The 16,862-nt window shown below is 38.8% G+C and overlaps 1 protein-coding gene across 1 annotated transcript in view; it reads left to right on the forward strand.

Annotated features, from left to right (window-relative positions):
* The window catches only part of NPEPPS (aminopeptidase puromycin sensitive), an 86,131-nt gene that overhangs the window by 569 nt on the left and 68,700 nt on the right, over window positions 1-16,862 (forward strand). Inside the window, exon 2 of the mRNA XM_081219978.1 lies at window positions 10,241-10,325. Coding sequence (XP_081076104.1) covers window positions 10,241-10,325 — 85 coding nt within the window. The remainder of the gene's footprint in view (window positions 1-10,240; window positions 10,326-16,862) is intronic.

Raw genomic sequence — 16,862 nt, forward strand, 5'->3', positions numbered from 1 at the left:
CTGGGGCGGCCGCTGGGCGCCCGGGCGGCTGTGCTCTGCCCTGCCGGCCTGGGGCCCGGGCCGTGCTGCAGGGAGCGCCGCGGGAACCGGCCGGCCCGGCCCGGCCCGTGTGCCCCTCGGGGCCAGCACACCTGTGTGGAGCCTCCCCCAGACCCCGGCCCTTCCGGGCTTGGTCGTGGTCTGCGAGAGGCTGGAGGGTGTTGGGGAGGCCAGAGGGGTCATCGGAGTCCATGCGCAGCCTCCTGACTCAGTTCTTTTCTCTCGTTCTCCCTACGCCCCATGGAGGACACATTGGAAGGGGCAGTCATCTGGGACCCGGCTGCCGCGCGTTAGCCAGGAGGGGAGATTCTAGAAGGGGGAAGAGGGTGAGAGGGAGATGTTACTCCCGGGCAGCCTTGCTGAGTTCTCCCCGCCTGCTCCGGCCCAGGGGCTGGGTTTCTAAGATGATCCGCCCCCTCCCCCTTCCCCTTTCCCTCAAGTGACAGTGCAGCATTGACTTTGTTCTCTCCTAACCTCTCGAGAAGCTGAAGGAGGACCCCCATCTCCGCTTTTCCTTCCATCTTCCTAGCTGTGCAGCCTGTAAAGCAGGTGGATTTATTGCTACAGCGATGGTTGCTTAGCAGTACCCTCCTCTGAAAGAAGCTATTACTTTCAGCATACCACCGGTGGAAATATGCCATTACTCTTCATTGCAGTTTTTGGTGAATCATGCTCCCCCCGCCCCTCCCCCCGCAGATCATCTAAAGTATCGTTTGATTTTGGAGATCATTAGTGTTGATGCCTTACAAAGATCCAGAACAATAGACATTTGTGATACCATGTTATGTGATGTATTATGTGAAGTCTGTACTGAACAGTGGGAACTGTTTAGTATTTACCTTTAAAAAGAAGGATGGTAAATACATTTTGTTTCACTCCTTTTCCTACTGCAGTCAGGGGGAAAAAATCAGTAGGCCTCAACCTTAAAGAATAGGGTGTATGTAGCAGCGAAAGGAAAGAAATGTAGACTAGTGTAGCGTTCGAATGAATTGCAAGTTGGCAGTTATTTCTGAAAGCCGAGTTCTCAGATTGAAAATATGTCTAAAAGTGTAGAATTAAAAAGTATACTGTCAGATTTGGAGTGCTTGTATGAAAGCATGAGGGCTCTGTTGTCTGGCTGCATCAAAAGGCAAAACTTACCCCTGTGAAAGTCAGGTGATTTAAAAATTTTCCATTAAGAATATGAATCAGAATGAGTGCATCTTGGGTCTAAATTAGGATTTGAGAGGGTTATTTGGGAGAGACCGTTTATTTAAGCCAAGTGACTAGAGTATTTGATATATATTGGCTGTGGGCAGATGGGAGGGATTGTAAACAGTAGTGTGTCTTGTGACTTGGCAGACCTGCGGGAAGAAGGACCTAGCAATGAATGAGTTTGCATTATGTGAAAAGACTAACATTAAAAAAAAAATCATTTATTTCTTTACCCCAATAGTTGGTGTACCCCATAATGCATTCATAATTTTGAGAAGTATACATATTTAGGGGAAAGTTTCAGAAAAAATATTAGCAATAATAAAGATTTTCAAATGATTATTTTATTGGCAAATGACAGTTTTATTTGTGCTAGGGTAGAACAACAAGCAGTGACATGCTTCTCCTTACCCCTTTTCTACTTGCTTTTGGAAAGAAATGAGAAATAGGTGGTGAACTGGTTTGGGCCAATGAAGGAGCATGTGGTAATGTACTAGGTATTAGCTGGGACTCATTAATTTGATACAAGGAAATAAATGAATCTTTTTTTTTTTTTTTTTGTAACATTAACTTTTCAAAGCTTTTCAGAAAATGTTTTTCAGGCAAGGTGGCAACACAAATGAAAGATGGCATGATAGAGAATTCTAACAGGTTTTACTAAAGGATGATTGGACTTTTTAATTGTATGCTTTGCCACCTTTGGAAGTGTAAAGAGGAGTGAACATTAGTAAAAAGTTAACATTAGTAGTAAAAAGCATATATTGATGTTTTTGAAATCCATGGATTGGAGCAATAAGTTTAACTTGTGGCATTACGTGGTATCTCATTGTGGAAATATAAAAACGTGGACAAAATTACATCTCTAGAAGCCTAGATTGATAATTGGTATTGTGTCAGTTCCCTAACAGTTTGGAATTACATTGCACAAAGTATGCAAGTTGCTTGGTTCCTTTAGTTGCAAAATTTTATGATAAGCTCAGAGTATTTGTACAGGTTACATATTAGAAACTTAGTGGATTTTTAACCTGGTCTGGGGTGTGGACTCCTGGGGAAGATGAAAATTAGTCAATGTGCAGTGATTTAAAAGTAGTTGTCTTTTACGTAAGTGAGTGTGGTCTAATTCAGCAGGTTTTGAAAATGTGTTATCATGGGCCTAGAAAAATGGGACATTCCCTTTCCTCTCCTTTTACATTAGGATATTTGAGAGGAACAGACTTCGTAGCTATTTAAAATTCTGACTCTCTTGCTTTGTGGATAATTAATTTAAAAATAGATTACAAGTTTATGTGAGTGGCTACAGTTCCTGGTTATGAGTGTATAGTGGTTTATACAGTAATTCTCATATGGAAATATTTCACCTGTGCCAGAGAAATTAACTTTATCCTTCAAGGCCAGAAGTCAGGATATACTAAACAATCCCTGGCCTCCGCCAACAAAATATTCATGATGGTGATGACTAAATTGGCACGTAGAGGAGAGTTACAGATACAGTAGATTGTTTGGCAGGCTACAACTTGGCACGTAAATGGATGTTATTGTCCCCCTGTGTTATGGAATTTTCTGTCCAAATTTTGCAGATATTCTATGCAGTCATTTTAGGAGTTTTTTATTACTTAAAACAGATAAAGTTAGTTAATTTGTACAGCATTGTGCTAGATCACTAAATGGTCTTAAATTAAATTTGAAAGATTGGTCATAAGGAATTGAATTTGTTCAGATTTTCTATTCTGTTTCTTGAAATGTATCCATGAGGAAACACCTGAGTATAAGAAACTTTTGTATGGTGAGTTTTATCCAGTATCATCTGGCAATGAATTTTGCAGTGAATTTTCCAGATAAATGAGCTTACCCTTTGAGGCACTCAGACTTTAAAAAATATGTAAATATTTTGGTGGAAATGTTTATCTTTTTAAACTCCATAATTCCTCATAATCTAGGTTTCTTTCTTTTCTTCTTTTTCTAAATACTGGACAGCATTCTAACATGTCATTGATACTTATAACCATAGATTACCCAAAACTGTGTACTATAATTTATTAGTTTCATATCTTTTCTTTAAAGTTTTTTTGTTTGTTTTCCTTACTCAGGTTGTTACTTGCTGCTTATTGTGCCTTGTTGCTCCCTATTGTGCAATTTCTTCCCTCTTCTATTTTACTGAACTTGATCTGAAGAGGTCTAAGTAACCAAATAAACAAGCTTGTTTGAGCTTAAAATTATTTTCTAAGTGAGGGTTTGATGGATTCTCTTCTGAGTGAAAGGTATGAGCTTTATTGTATGGACTTTGTATCATCTATTCTGGCTTCCATAAAGGCCTTAAAAAAAATTTTTTTTAAACTTCCTGGTTCTTGATAATTGATATTGTCCAATACAACAGTGCAACCTGGATAAATGCAGTCTTGAGTAGTAAATTATCTATGAAACTTCTCTGAACTTTGCTACATAAATGAGCCTGTTCTTATTGTAAAGTAAATCTTATTCTTATCTGTATTTGAGTCTGAGGCAAAGGACTGAGTCTTCAGATAGCTGTTTTGTTGTTAATTGAGATTAGTTCTCTAGATCTTGGAGATTCCATTTTGAACACCATACAAGTATGTAGTTCTCAGTTTATTTGGCCACATGTAATCACTTTAAAATTTTATTTTAAATTAGGAAACGTTTTAAATACAGAGGAAGTAACCACCACCCAGATTTAGCAGATATTAATGTTTTGTCCCATTTGTTTTAACATGTACATGATGTTTTTTGGAAAATAAAATGTCACAGATACCACTAAAGTTCATTTCCATCTCTTCTCACCCTCACCCTGAGAGGTAAATTCTCTTTTTTGGTAGATATTATTCCTATGTATAGTTTTAAAGTTTTAGGGTGTACAAAAGTAGCTACAAACAATAAATAGTAATGTTCTGTATGTTTATGTGTTATGTTTGACTTTCTGCAGCTTGCCCTTTTTAATGTCTCTTTTGTTAGAAAACTCAGCTCAATTTGTGTTTACTAATTATTTGCTCCTTATTGTCTTTAGAAATTATAGCCCTATTCCACAAAGGCAATGATTATTACAAAATTTTAATGATGAAATCGCTGTTTAGGCAAAGTGACTCAGGCTTCAGACTGACCGGTATTTGGAATTATCACACTGGAGATTTCCTTTTACTAAAATCTCAGGATTTTAGCAATCAGAAAAAAACCCTTTTGAGTCTTTCTCGTACATGTAAGGTGTATTCCTGAGTGATTGTAGTAAAGACTTATTCAGGAAAAAAATTGGCTCAGATTGCTGCTTTCCTAGCTCTTAGGAAACTTCCATTATAAAATTGTTACCAATGGTCAAGCTATCTCTTCAGTAGAACCATTACTTAGCATTTGGTTCAGTCTGTATGGGACTCCAAGAAGACTTAACTAACCCTGGGTTTGAATCAAAGAAAGGATATGCTAACGTTCCATTCATTAATAGCACCAAATGGAAAAGGTGAAAATAAGCTTGTTATCAACACAATTTATATGCCAGTTTTAACATTCTGCTTCTATTTTAAGTTTGGAAAGTGAAGGTTTTTTTTTTTTTTAAGGATTTAAAAAAAAATAACTTTATTTATTTATTTATATTTTATTTTGGGGTGTGTTGGGTCTTCCGTGCTGTGCGTGGGCTTTCTCCAGTTGCGGTGAGTGGAGGCTACTCTTAGTGGCGGTGCGCGGGCTTCTCATTGTGGTGGCTTCTCTTGTTGCAGAGCACGGGCTCTAGGTGCGTGGGCTTCAGTAGTTGCGGCGTGTGGGCTCAGTAGTTGTGGCTTGCGGGCTCCAGAGCACAGGCTCAGTAGTTGTGGCACACAGGCTTAGTTGCTCCGCGGCATGTGGGATCTTCCTGGACCAGGGCTCGAACCCGTGTCCTCTGCATTGGCAGGCGGATTCTTAATCACTGCACCACCAGGGAAGTCCAGTGAAGATGATAATGCTGAAATTCCTTTGATTTATTACCTGTTTTTTCTTTTAATTAAAGTAGAGTTGACTTACATTATTACCTGTATTTTTGACAGTGGAACATACAGGTAGTATTCAATAACATGATGGTATTAGTGTGTGAGAAATCATATTGAATCATTAGGTCAGTGCTCTTGTTGGGAAAGCATCAAAAAGATCAGTGTGGTGGTTGAGTACTTAAGCATACGCTTAAGTCCACACGGATGTTTTATTTGTTTTGTTTTTTTGTTTTACGCGGGCCTCTCACCACTGCGGCTTATACTGCTGCGGAGCACAGGCTCAGCGGCCATGGCTCACGGGCCCAGCCGCTCCGCGGCATGTGGGATTTTCCTGGACCGGGGCACGAACCCGCGTCCCCTGCATCGGCAGGCGGACTCTCAACCACTGCGCCACCAGGGAAGCCCCACATGGATGTTTTAAATTACATTCCTTGGTTGGTACATAGAGTATGCTGATATCCAATATAAGATATAATATGTGCTATATAATACAGCACATAGTTCTTAAATTTTATAGCATTTTGATTAGGTACTTTGTAGACTGTTAGGTGCACATTTAGTCTTGGTCTCTGTGCATGTGTTTGTTTTTTTTTTAAATTTATTTATTTTATTTATTTATTTTTGGCTGTGTTGGGTCTTTGTTGCTCTGCGCTGGCTTTCTCTAGTTGCGTCCAGTGGGGGGCTACTCTTCGTTGAGGTGTGCAGGCTTCTCATTGCAGTGGCTTCTCTTGTTGAGGAGCATGGGCTCTAGGCACGTGGACTTCAGTAGTTGTGGCATGTGGGCTCAGTGGTTGTGCCTTGTGGCTCTAGAGTGCAGGCTCAGTAGTTGTGGCACACAGGCTTAGTTGCTCCACGGCATGTGGGATCTTCCCGGACCAGTGATTGAACCCATGTCCCCTGCGCTGGCAGGTGGATTCTTAACCACTGTGCCACCAAGGAAGCCCTCTGTGCATGTGTCTTAATAATGTCATCTATTAAGTGATTACTATGTATCAGGCACTAAGTGGTAGAAGCCCTTTCTATGGATTATCCTGTTGTTTAAAATGCATCTCTAGGGGCTTCCCTGGTGGTCCAGTGGTTAAGACTCTACGCTTCCACTGCAGGGGGCACAGGTTTGATCCCTGGTCGGGGAAGTTCTGCATTACACAAGGTGCGGCCAAAAAAAAAAAAAAAAATCTCTTATATGAGACAGAATATAACTGTCTGTTTTTTAAAGTTTGAGTGGAGTTCTATTATTAAGATAAGTATTTTTGTTCCTTTAGTTCTCCCCTTCCACCCTTCCAGAAATGGCAATACCCTGAAAAAAAGAATTAATTGGGCTTCCCTGGTGGCGCAGTGGTTGAGAGTCTGCCTGCCGATGCAGGGGACACGGGTTTGTGCCCCGGTCCGGGAAGATCCCACATGACATGGAGCGGCTGGGCCCGTGAGCCATGGCCGCTGAGCCTGTGCGTCCGGAGCCTGTGCTCCGCAACGGGAGAGGCCACAACAGTGAGAGGCCCGTGTACCTCAAAAAAAAAAAAAAAAAAAAATTAATTGCTGTTCAACAAGCAGCTTAATTCATTAGTATAAACAAGTGGGTTTTCCCTAAACCCAGGAGGAATTGGAATGTACTTGTAACTAGATGTTGTGCCCTGTACCTTTCAAAGTTAACAAACACTTTCCCTTAAAATGGTACAATAGTAGTGAGATAAATGTCATTTGGCATATGTAGTGTAGTACAGGTATCTTGACATGGTAGATTAACTGCTTGGCTACCATTAAATTCATTGTATATGTTGATGGATGAAAATAGGATTGCCTAGGTAAAGATTAAGACATGTAACTAGGGACTTCCCTGGTGGTCCAGTGGTTAAGACTCCGTGCTCCCAATGCAGGGGTCCTGGGTTTGATCCCTGGTCAGGGAACTAGATCCCGTGTGCCAGAACTAAGACCTGGTGCAGCCAAATAAATAAATAAATATTTAAAAACAACAACAAACATGTAACTAAGTCACTGTTATTAATGATTTTGTTGGCATAACCGTCAAACTCTGGAAGGTTTTTATTCATTTTACCCTTTGGAGCACACCCCAGTGCTTCATTTTTGTGTTTCTGAACATTTTTTTAAAAGTCAGTTTGTGAGTAGGCAGAGGTATTTTTTTCTTTTTGTTCCAGCACAGTGCTATCAACAGCCAGTCGGGATGTAAACGTTTTAGTGCTGTTTAGGTACGTTCTGGTGAAGTAAACAGTGTGAAGGAATATTATCACTTACCAAAAAACCCAAAAAAACCAAAAACCAAAAAAACTGTTCACTAAATGGCATTTTTGTTTAGAAACAGGAAGATTTATGAGAAGAATTTTTTTTTTAAATGAGCCAAAATAGTTTCACTTTATGTGTTAGAGATTTTGACAGTCTGTTACAGGCTTAATAACATACTATCTGTAATTCAGGTCAGGTAATTTTAGTTTAATATTAATCATGTTTATGTATTGGTTATTAATAAAATAATTACTCTTAGGTGTAGCTTTTTCATAAAGATTTTTTTTTTTTTTTTTTTTTTTTTTGAGGTACGCGGGCCTCTCACTGTTGTGGCCTCTCCCGTCGCGGAGCACAGGCTCTGGACGCGCAGGCCCAGCGGCCATGGCTCACGGGCCCAGCTGCTCTGCGGCATGTGGGATCTTCCCAGACCGGGGCACTGACCCGTGTCCCCTGCATCGGCAGGTGGACTCTCAACCACTGCGCCACCAGGGAGGCCCTTTCATACAGATTTTATATTATTCCATGTCCTTACCTAGTTCTGTGGTCCGTTCAGCGACACTCAAGGCACTGTTGGGTTTTGTTTGGTCTATACAGTGTTTTAGAAAATTTTGAATTAGTTGTCATCAATTAGAAATTGGGAGATTGCACATGAAATCTGAATTTGTGGCTTTTTTTAATTGGAAGATCTGTCAACACTGAGCCTGTTTTTTATTGTGCATAGCAATAATTGGTTAGCTCCAAGAAATGTCCACTTCCTCCTTCCTTTACACATAGCTTTCCTTTATACATAGCCTTCACCTGGCCTACTGTACTCATCTGTTTCATTGGCCTCTGTAGGCATATGTGATTTAGGACATCTGTATTTTTGTTATTTTAGATTTAGACCATTAAAATGTCTGAAAATGAATTTGAGATTTTGTGTAATGCAACAGTTATAGAAAAACAAGGTTACAACCAAATGGAACATGAGCAAAGGTTATGAATGAGCAAGTAGGAGAGGAAAAACTTAAGGGTCAAAAAAGAAAGAGAGAGGGAGGGAGGGAAGCAGGGGTGGCAAGGGGCAGAGGAAGAGAGAGAAAGGAGAATTACTAGTAATCAGAGAAATTCTAATTAAAACAATAATGGAATACCATTTCTTAAAATAAATTTACTTATTTATTTATTTTTGGCTGCATTGGGTCTGTTGCTGTGCGCAGGCTTTCTCTAGTTGTGGTGAGGGGGGGCTACTCTTCATTGCTGTGCGTGGGCTTCTCATTGCGGTGGCTTCTCTTGTTGCAGAGCACAGCTCTAGGGTGCTAGGGCTTCAGTAGTTGTGGCACACGGGCTTAGTTGCTCCATGGCATGTGGGATCTTCCTGGACCAGGGGTCGAACCTGTGTCCCCTGCATTGGCAGGCGGATTCTTAACCACGGCACCACCACGGAAGTCCCAGGTGTACCATTTAATAACCACCAGATTGTCGAAAAATTTTTAAGTTTTTGGGAGGTTGCTGAAACTGGGATTTCTTTATTCTTTGCTTATTGGAGCGTGCATTGAAACTACTCTGGAGGATAATTTTAGCAATTCTTGGTAAAGAAAATGGGTGCACAAGAAAACATGGGCCAAGATGTTTATTATAGTACTCTTTTACATAACAAAACAGTGGAAATAACCTAACTTCCTTCAGGAAGGAAATGGATAAATAACTGTGGTTTATTTATAGAGTGGAATACTACTATGCAGAAGTAAAATTAATGAGTTAGGTTTGCATCTATCAGCATTTACCTATCTCAGAAACAATGTTAAATGAAAAAAACAGGTTGCAAAAGGTTATACACACTTTTGATACCATTTGTGTAAGATTAAAAACATTGTTTGCTGATCTTTATATATGTAACAAAAGTACTAAACATATATGAGAGAGATATACATTAGCCTTAGGATAGTGGTTATCTCTAGGGAATGAGGAAGAGAGGAATGGGCTTTCATTATATCTATATTTTATTTTTTGGATCTAAATCAAGTCAGACAAAGTCTTAAAAGTTTATTTAATCTTGGTTGTGAGTCATTAGTGTCTGTTATATTCAAAATGTTTCTTCGGGAAAAGAAAAAATTTAGAGAGTGTTTATGAAGTTCTGACATAGTTTATGATACCAGATTTCTTCCTTCCTCTATCCTTACAAAAAGAGGGGACCCTCATGATGGTTTTGATGTGCAGGTTGAAATACGTGATTAATTGCAACATATAAGAAATGTTTCCTAATTAAAATTTTTTTGCAATTAAAAAATTTAATTAAGAAGTTGTTTTAAATCAAGATTTAAGTGGAAAAAATGGCTTTTATTTAGCTCATTGGTCAGATCTTTGAATTCTGTGAAATACCTAAGTATTTATTATTGCTTTTAATATAATCCAGATATTATAATATAATCTATTCAGAACTAGTCATTAATTTCTACCATTGATGCATATATATTTAGTGTTGGTTTAAATGGTGTTTGGCAAGGGTCCCCAATCCCCGGGCCTCGGACTGGTACCAGCCCGGCCTGTTAGGAACCAGGCTGTACAACAGGAGTTGAGCAGCAGATGAGGGAGCGAAGCTTCATCTGCTGCTCCCCATCGCTCCCATTACCGCCTGACCCCCCCCCACCATCCATAGAAAAATTGTGTTCCACCAAACCGGTCCCTGGTGCCAAAAAGGTGGGAACCGCTGATGTATGGGTTTTTAAAAATTGCCTGTGACATGTTTTAGGCCGAGATGAAGATGTACGTATTATTAACCTAGGCTATTTCTGACATTGCCGATTTTTTTTTTTTCACCTTAGGTGAGGCAGGCAACCAATCAGATTGTGATGAATTGTGCTGATATTGACATTATTACAGCTTCATATGTACCAGAAGGAGATGAAGGTAAGCGCTGTTTTCCCTTTTAATTTGCTGTCTCTGTGTTTATGTATAATATGTACTTGTATGTGCTTTTGTGTGTGTGTATACGTAATATATACACTCGAAAATTAAGATATTAATGTTTGTTACTTTTGAAATAGGAAAATTCTTTAGATGTTCATAGGAGATATTTGAGTAACGTAAGATAAAGGAAATGTAACAATTTAAATTCTATTTCAAACATTAACTTATTTTGTGACCCTAGGCAGATCACATTTCATGAGTGTAAAATAAATATAATACCAATCATGTAAAGCTGAAGAGTTATTTAAAAATTAAGTACTTTGAACATGAAAAGTTTCTCAAGCAGGCCTTAGTTCATATGCGGTTTTCTTAAAGTTTTCCTTTTTTTCCTTTTGAAAAATAGATTAAAATTGAGATAGTGTTACTCATAATTGGGAGAAAAATATTTGCTTTATGAGATCTAATGTGAAGGTTAGAAACTAGATGATGGAGTTAATTACAGGGGAAGATTATGTTTAAAAGGAACATGGTATAGAACGTGAGGGAACTCAATTAGCATCTTTAAAATAAGAAATATTTTGGACCTTGTAATTACAGTAAGAATTAAATTGAATAATCAGTTTTGGCCTGAATTCTTATTCCCACATAGACTGCATTTTAAAAAGTTATCAAATTTGGTATAAACTCACAAGTGTATTAATATTGGATCTGAATTACTTTTTACTCTTGACTTCTTGACATTCCTTGTCAAAATGGCTTATTGGTTAGCCTCTACTACTCAGACTTTTCCTCTTAGAAAGTCTTCTCATTTGATATAAATTAAGTTAGAAATTTGACCTTTTAATTTACATTTTGTATTGCTATTTCCCTTCTTTACATTATACTGAAAATAAGCATACAAGTAACATTTTAAGGCCTGGCTATATTTATTTTGTGGATTTTTCTTAAAATATCTTGTCCATAGAAAGATTAAAAAATGCAAGTAGCAGTTGAGCATATTATTGCCAAGAAGTACTTATGTTCAGTTGATCGTAATTGAGATCAGCTGCTGCCATTTTAAGTTAGAGGAACAGATCCTTCAAATGGACTTTGGTTGAGTGCCAACTTTAAAAAAATTGTTTGGTAAATGAAAGAGAGATTGTTTAATTTCTTTAGCTGAAGAAAATTGGGAGCACCTTAGCTAGGCATATCAAGGCAAGCTTTCTTTGTTGTAGATAGAGAACATTTAAATTCAATATAGGGTTTTAAAATGTTGTCAAGTTTAGATAGGTAGGACTGGTAATATAAGTGTGTACCCTCCAGCTGGCATGGTTTCAGCTCAGGTTTGTTTTTTTATCCTCCTCTACTGAAATGCCAGGAAAGAATTCAGAGAATTTAAATGTTTGAATATGCATAACTGAATGGTGCCAAGCTCATAATAATCTGAATCTTAAGGAAGCAGTGTTAGTATTCTCAATGAAAATTCATACAGTAGAGAGGATTTGGAGAGTGATTCATATAAAACACTAAATTTTTTTAGATACATAAAACATTTTCTTCAGAACTAGCTAAGGCACATTTCTCAATTCATCTCCTATAGCAGTAGGACATACCTGGAGTCGTGTAAACCCATTTAATTTTAGCGTATAAGAGAATGGGGAATTGTATTAATTTCGTGTTTTAAGGAGTCAGAACAGATAGATTTGGCCTTCCAGATATATACATAGCTTAATTTTGCCCTTAGATAGAGAAGCATTTCTTGATTTTTATCTTATTAGGAGAGTATAATACTGTTTCTTTAGTTGTGAACTAACAAACAGTTGTGAACTACCAGACTGTCCGCTCCTTCCAGGGATGTGTGCTGGTGGCAGGGTGATAAATGGGTTAATAGGAAAGATACCATTGTGTAACCCAGCTAATCTCACCTAGTACATATTTATGATTGCCTTCTGGAAGACTGTTTTACATATCTGTAGCCAAAATCTTGGTGCTTTAAGGTAAAATCAGAAAATTATTGGAAGGCGTGAAGTTGTTGCTTCTTTATGTAAGTTTTTAATTGATGAAAACGGCCATCTTGTGATATGTGCAGTAACCCAGAAAGATCTATTGGCATGTGTCTTTTTTAAACTAAGGCACTGCCTTTTAAACAGAAATAATTTATTTTAAAACCTATTTGAAATCTTTGTAATATTTTTTTAAATGAGAAATCAGTAAGAAAAACGGCTGAAAACTGTTTTTTTACTGTTCTGCACTTCAAGGGTTGGTGAAATCATTAGCACTTAAGCCAGTGCAAGGAATGCACCTCCCTACACAGTGCAGGGATTAGTATTGTCATCAGCTTCTGCAAGAGAAATACGAAACTTTTGAGTGCCTGAACTCAGGTCCTGACAGGTAAAGAGTCTTTTAATTTATCATTAATAGTTGATGGCTTGGGCATAACCACATAGAGAATGATCACTTGAAAGTTTTGTACCAACTTTTGCCTTAGTATATTCTGTCAGGTATGTGTTTGCAGAATTAGCTGTGTAAGAAAAAGTTTTTCCATTGGTTACATCATATTTCATGCAGAGTTCTAATATATAGTTTCAGATCCACCAGCATCACTTTGGTTTATCCATAGAAGGCATGTAAATTTTAACACATTTATTCTTAAAGTAGGGTTGTATATTTCAGTGTTACGCATATGTGCGTGTGTGTTTAATGGAAGGATAAAACAAACAGCTTAGAAATACTGCCAAATATTAATTTTGAGCAAAACTATTCACTTGAAAAATAGGAAAGGTTCCTCACACTTGATCATAAGCTTTTATCCAACTGTTAGTAATCTATATTCTGTCATACAATTAAGTGTGGATTAGTAAAAACATTAATAAACCATCTTCTCTTTGCAATAGAATTGTTCATGGCATTGTTCTGAAAATACATATGTGACTAATTAAGTGCTAACCCTCAAAATCAGGAGGATTGAAAGAGAAGGGAATATATCCCTTTCTAATACAAATGTATTGAAATATATTGTATTTCATAAGGAAATTTTCAAAGAAGTCTGAGTATAACTTTAGTTACACAAATAACAATATAGGGTAGGGGCCTAAAACCAAAGTTACTGTGGAGTTAAGCAAATAACAACCTTGAATGAATTGGGCTGGATGTAGGAAAATAAGAACGTTGGGGCAGAGGCTGAACCAAAGAGTCCCTGTCTCACGTAAATCTACTAACATTTTAAAGAACTTTTTCTGGCCAAACAGAACATATTTGTGGGCCATATTGAGTTCTGTTGATTTTGCAACCTCTAAAGAGGTAGAGAACTGTGGTGTGTATGCATATTCTTATCACTTGGACATGAAGATAAGACTTGAACATAGTTAGGTCCCTGGTCAGGGAACTAAGATCCCACATGCCACGCAGTGCGGCCCCAAAAAAAAAAAAAAAAAAAGGAACTTCCCTGGTGGTGCAGTGGTCAAGAATCTGCCTGCCAATGCAGGGGACACGGGTTCGAGCCCTGGTCCAGGAAGATCCACATACCACGGAGCAACTAAGCCCGTGTGCCACAACTACTGAGCCTGTGTTCTAGAGCCCGTGAGCCACAATACTGAGCCTGCGTGCCACAGTTACTGAAGCCCGTGTGACTAGAGCCCATGCTCTGCAACAAGAGAAGCCACCACAATAAGAAGCCCACACACCATAATGAAGAGTAGCCCCCGCTCTCAGCAACTAGAGAAAGCCCGTGCATCAGCGAAGATCCAGTGCAACCAAAAATAAAGAAAGAAAAAGGAAAACAAAAAAGAAAAAGTGTTTAAAAAAAAAAAAGAGGAAAAATCCTTATGAGATTCTTCTAAGTTCTTAATTGAAACTGATATAAATTATTTTATGCCATATTACTATTAAATATGTTAAGCAAATTGTTTCAGTTTGCTATATGAGTTCCAGTGGTATGTACTTTTAAAAAATTCAGAATCTAGCATAATAGCTCTTTAGGTAGCTTTTAGTTTTTCGAGCACTAAAATGGCATTTTGTTTTAATGGCATTGTTTTTGAGAACTTGTTTTTATTTTGTCTCTCGTTTATTTACTATTCCCAAGTATATTGAGTTTGGGGATTTTATTTATTTGTTTATTTATTTATTTTACTTAGAACTCCCAGATTCTCTGGGATGTTCTTTTTTTGTTTGTTTTTTAAATCTTTTGGCCATGCTGCACAGCATGTGGGATCTTAGTTCCCCAACCAGGGATCGAACTTGCATCCCTTGCATTGGCAGGGCAGAGTCTTAACCACTGGACTGCCAGGGAAGTCCCTGGGATTTTTTTTTTTGGCCCACGCCATGAGGCTTGTGGGATCTTATTTCCCTGACCAGGGATTGAGCCCAGGCCCATGGTAGTGAGAGTCCCAAGTCCTAACCATTGGACTGCTAGGGAACTCCCGAGTTTTGGGAATTTTGAAAATAAAGTCTGTTATGTGCTATTACTGTTCTGAGGAGTAGATGAATTAATGCATAAGCTAACCATAGTGTCCAGGCTACATTGAGGAACCATTTTCCCAGTTCTTTGGTAACTATCAGAGCTGCCTGTTTTCTGAATTAAATTTTGTTGATTTTATTTTTTTAATTAAAAAACTTTATTTTTTAGGGTTTTAAGTTCATTGCAAAATAGAGTAGAAAGTACAGAGATTTCTCATATAGCCCCTGTCCCCACACATACAGTCTGTCCCACTATCAGCATCCCAAACCAGAGTGGTACATTTGTTACAGTCATTGAGCCTACATTGACCTCATTATCACCTAAAGTCCATAGTTTACATTACAGTTCACTCTTGCTGTGATACATTCCATGGGTTTTGACAAATGTATAATGACATGTATCTACCATTATACTTATTGTACAGTTTGTTTTTTTTTTTTTTTGCCATACGCGGGCCTCTCACTGTTGTGGCCTCTCCCGTTGCGGAGCACAGGCTCCGGATGCGCAGGCTCAGCGGCCATGGCTCACGGGCCCAGCCGCTCCGCAGCATGTGGGATCTTCCCAGACCGGGGCACAAACCCGTGTCCCCTGCATCGGCAGGCGGACTCTCAACCACTGCGCCACCAGGGAAGCCCTGTACAGAGTTTTTCAGTACTCTAAAAATCTTCCGTGCTCTGCCTATTTACCCATCCCTCCCCTTGGCAATCACTAATCTTTTTACTATAGTTTTGTCTTTTCTAGAATTAGGTGGAGTCCTGCCTTTTCAGATTGGCTTCTTTCACTTAGTAATATGCATTTCTTCCATGTCTTTTCATTGCTCAGTAGCTCACTTCTTTTTAGCTCTGAATAATATTCCCTTGTCTGTATGTATCAGTTTTTTTATCCACTCACCTGCTGAAGGTCCTATTGATTGCGTCCAAGATTTGGCAGTTATGAATAAAGGTGCTGTAAATATCCATGTGTAGGGTTTTGTGAGGACGTAAGCTTTGAACTCCTTTGGCTAAATATCAAGGAGCATGATTCCTGGATCCTAGGATAAAAGAGTGTGTTTAGTTTTGTAAGAAACTGCCAAACTGTCCTCCAAAGTGACTGTCATTTTGGATTCCAATCAGCAATGAATGAGAGTTCCTGTTGCTCCACATACTCCCCAGCGTTTGTTGTTGTGTCTTGGATTTTGGCTATTCTGTAGGTGTGCAGTGGTCTGCCATTATTTTAATTTGCAAGACCCTAATGACTTCATGTTGATCATCTTTTCATATGCTTACTTGCCATCTGTATATCTTCTTTGCTGTTCTTTGCTGTTTAGGTCTTTTGCACAATATTAGTTGGATTGTTCTTTTTCTTATTGTTGAGTTTTAAGAATTCTTTGTACATTTTGGATAACCGTCCTTTATCAGGAGTGTCTTTCACAAATATTTTCTCCTACCCAGTGGCTTGAATTCTTATTCTCTGTAATGTTGTCCTTCTCAGAGCAGAAGTTCTTAATTTTAATGAAGTCCAGGTTGTCATTTATTTCTTTCGTGGATTGTGTCTTTGGTGGTGTTGTATGTGAAAAGTCACCACCATACCTAAGGTCAATTAGATTTTCTCCTATGTTATCTTCCAGGAGTTTTATGGTTTTGCATTTTACATTTAGGTCTATAATCCATTTTGAGTTAATTTTTATAAAAAGGGTAAGGTCTGGGGCTTCCCTGCTGGCGCAGTGGTTGGGAGTCCGCCTGCCGATGCAGGGGATATGGGTTCGTGCCCTGGTCCGGGAAGATCCCACATGCCGCGGAGCGGCTGGGCCCATGAGCCGTGGCCGCTGATCCTGCGCGTCAGGAGCCTGTGCTCCGCAACGGGAGAGTCCACAACAGTGAGAGGCCCGCGTACCGCAAAAAAAAAAAAAAGGGTAAGGTCTGTCTAGATTGATTTTTTTTTTTTTTGCATGTGGTTGTCCAGTTTCCAGCACCATTTGTTGAAAAGATAGGTCCATTGTATTGCTTTTGCTCCTTTGTCAAGATCAGTTGACTGTATTTATGTGGGTCTATTTCTAGGCTGTCTGTTTTGTTCCATTGATCGATTTTTCTCTTGTTTCTCCAGTACCACATCATCTTGATTGC

Source organism: Mesoplodon bidens (assembly GCF_964165515.1).
Source record: "Mesoplodon bidens genome assembly, chromosome: 19".
NCBI classification, from domain to species: Eukaryota; Metazoa; Chordata; class Mammalia; order Artiodactyla; family Ziphiidae; genus Mesoplodon; species Mesoplodon bidens.